Source organism: Aphanomyces invadans (assembly GCF_000520115.1).
Source record: "Aphanomyces invadans strain NJM9701 unplaced genomic scaffold supercont1.12, whole genome shotgun sequence".
NCBI lineage: Eukaryota > Oomycota > Saprolegniomycetes > Saprolegniales > Verrucalvaceae > Aphanomyces > Aphanomyces invadans.
The window spans coordinates 402,355-404,548 of NW_008580157.1; the positions used below are offsets into that span (position 1 = coordinate 402,355).

Genomic DNA, 2,194 nt, shown 5'->3' on the forward strand with positions numbered 1-2,194 from the left:
TGCAGGAGTAGGCGCTGGAGTGGGGGTTGGTGTAGGTGTTTTCGTTGTGGTAGAAGGCGTGGGGGTGGTAGTTGTCTTGGTTGTAGTCGGAGGAGCCAAGGTCGTTGTACCCTTGGTCGTGGTAGGAGGGACTAAAGTAGTCGCTGGTTGAATGGTTGTGTAAGTAGGTGTCGCCGTGGTCGTTCGCAACAGCGTAGTGGTTGGAGGCACCGTTGTAGTGACCTTGACGAACTTCGCAGCGTTCAAGCAACCAACCTCGTACTTGGCGACAGTTCGCGAAGACTCGAACCACGAAGCGGGGGCAGCAGCAGCAGACACAGTCGCAAGGCTCGGGGTGTCTTTCTCCGAATAATCCCACAGCTTGACTGAAACCGGCTCGGACTGCGCGGCGTCACACACGAACGGCTTGTTGTTTTTCTTTTTCTTCTTCGCAGCTTGGCTGCACCCGACGGAAGGGAGGACACAGCCCCAGGCGCCGGAGGTGAGCTTGTTGCAGATAGAATTCTCCTTGACTGTGCAAGTCGAGGTGTTCGCATCCCAGGACGGCAAGTACGGATGGCAGTCTTTAATGGCCACATCACCCACACGAGGGCAGTTTTGCCCAGCAGGCGACAGTCCGTTGCCCGAACAGATAGGCCCTTCAATAGCATAAGTGGCATCGCGACAGAGACTGACAGGGATGGTAGTCGCCGACGCAGCACAGGCCGCAGCAACGGCGAAGACTGCGATCGCCCGCTTCATCGAGAATTGTTGAGTGACTGGCCACTTGCCGCCGTGCCACCTCCCCCATCTTGCAAAAATCTGGTCGATACAATTGGTCGACGGAATGCCAAAAATTCGTGCCAGTTCGGTCGACCGATATCATGGGTCTCCCTGGGTGTTTGATTTCAATCTATCTTCATATTTGTATGCAGCCTGAAAATTTAATTGTAGGTCCCCCCACAAATCTGGTGTCCGGCGTATGCAACCTTGCTGAACATAACTGTACCTGCGACCTCGCAACCCATGTATGGTAAGAGGCCCAAACCAAAAGCATCCATGCATTGTGTATTGCAGAGAGGTAGATAGCGGGAGAACCTGAAGATAGTGAGCTCCAAGCGACCTCGCTCTAGCCCACGGCCCTAATCTGAGGACGTTGAACACCTTGGTAGGTTGCACCGAGACCCCCATGAGGGTGTTCATGAAAATCACGTTAAATGTAAAATGCCTTAATCGCATTTTTATAGTTTCGCCTACAAGTAATTGTGGAGTATGTCGAGGCCAGGGATTTAACGCGTTTCATCATATACGTGTACTAAGTAATACTAGTAGTATACAGCGCGTATCGGAAACATGTCCCCAGTAACGAAGAGAAATATCTTACAATTTTATTGGCAATAAAATTACTGTTCAAGTTATCAACGATGATTGCTTGAAAAGGAAACCCTGCTTCCTCTGTTCCATATTTGCAAAGGTGTCGGACCCTGGTTTTTTCCAATCGGGTTTTTTCAGTTTTCAATATAAAACACGATTGTCTGAGGTCGAACAAAATCGGGTTTTATTCGGAAAATCGGTAAACGTGACAGTGACCTGTGGAGTCTCTACACTGACGACGTTAACTCGCACAAGCACAAATCGACCCTCTGTACTGTTAGCACTGCCGCATGCTAGTGAAAAAACCATGGTTTTAATACACCGGAATCGGGTTTTAATTATTAAAACCTTAAACCCGATTTGTAAGGTGAAAAATATCGGGTTTTTACCACCCCTGCACATATGTGCCGACATTTGACTACATGTTGCCCCCCCAAAATTGACAGTTCGCGACAGCATTGAACTGTTATTTTTCAATATCTTGGCCAAGAGTAATTCAATTCCTCTGAGGATTTGATCAGTGGATGCGGAAACCATCCTACTACAAACCTGTATGATTAGAACCCTCTGAAATCTAATTGTCTTTGGATTGTTTTCACGTGAAGTCTTGAATTAACAGTAAAGTCATTTTTCACCCAGAAACGTAAAAACCTGTGTCGTTTGATACCTTTTGAATATTCAATTATACAGGTTTGACCGTATTCGTAACACAAGGAACTCTGCAAGTTGATACCCTGTCATCGTATAAAATTGATGCGGAATCGACCTAATTTTAAAATCCTGCACATACATGGACGTAACACTTGATGCATGCCTTGCGTTTGTCAAGGATGCTCGGCAC

The 2,194-nt window shown here is 47.5% G+C and overlaps 1 protein-coding gene across 1 annotated transcript; it reads right to left on the bottom strand.

Moving 5' to 3' along the window:
• Positions 1 to 764, bottom strand: H310_06645 (hypothetical protein). The gene has a single exon (XM_008871785.1). It carries the CDS (start codon positions 657 to 659, stop codon positions 243 to 245), a length of 417 nt encoding a protein of 138 aa, XP_008870007.1. The 5' UTR covers positions 660 to 764; the 3' UTR covers positions 1 to 242.
• Positions 765 to 2,194: the final 1,430 nt, after the last annotated feature.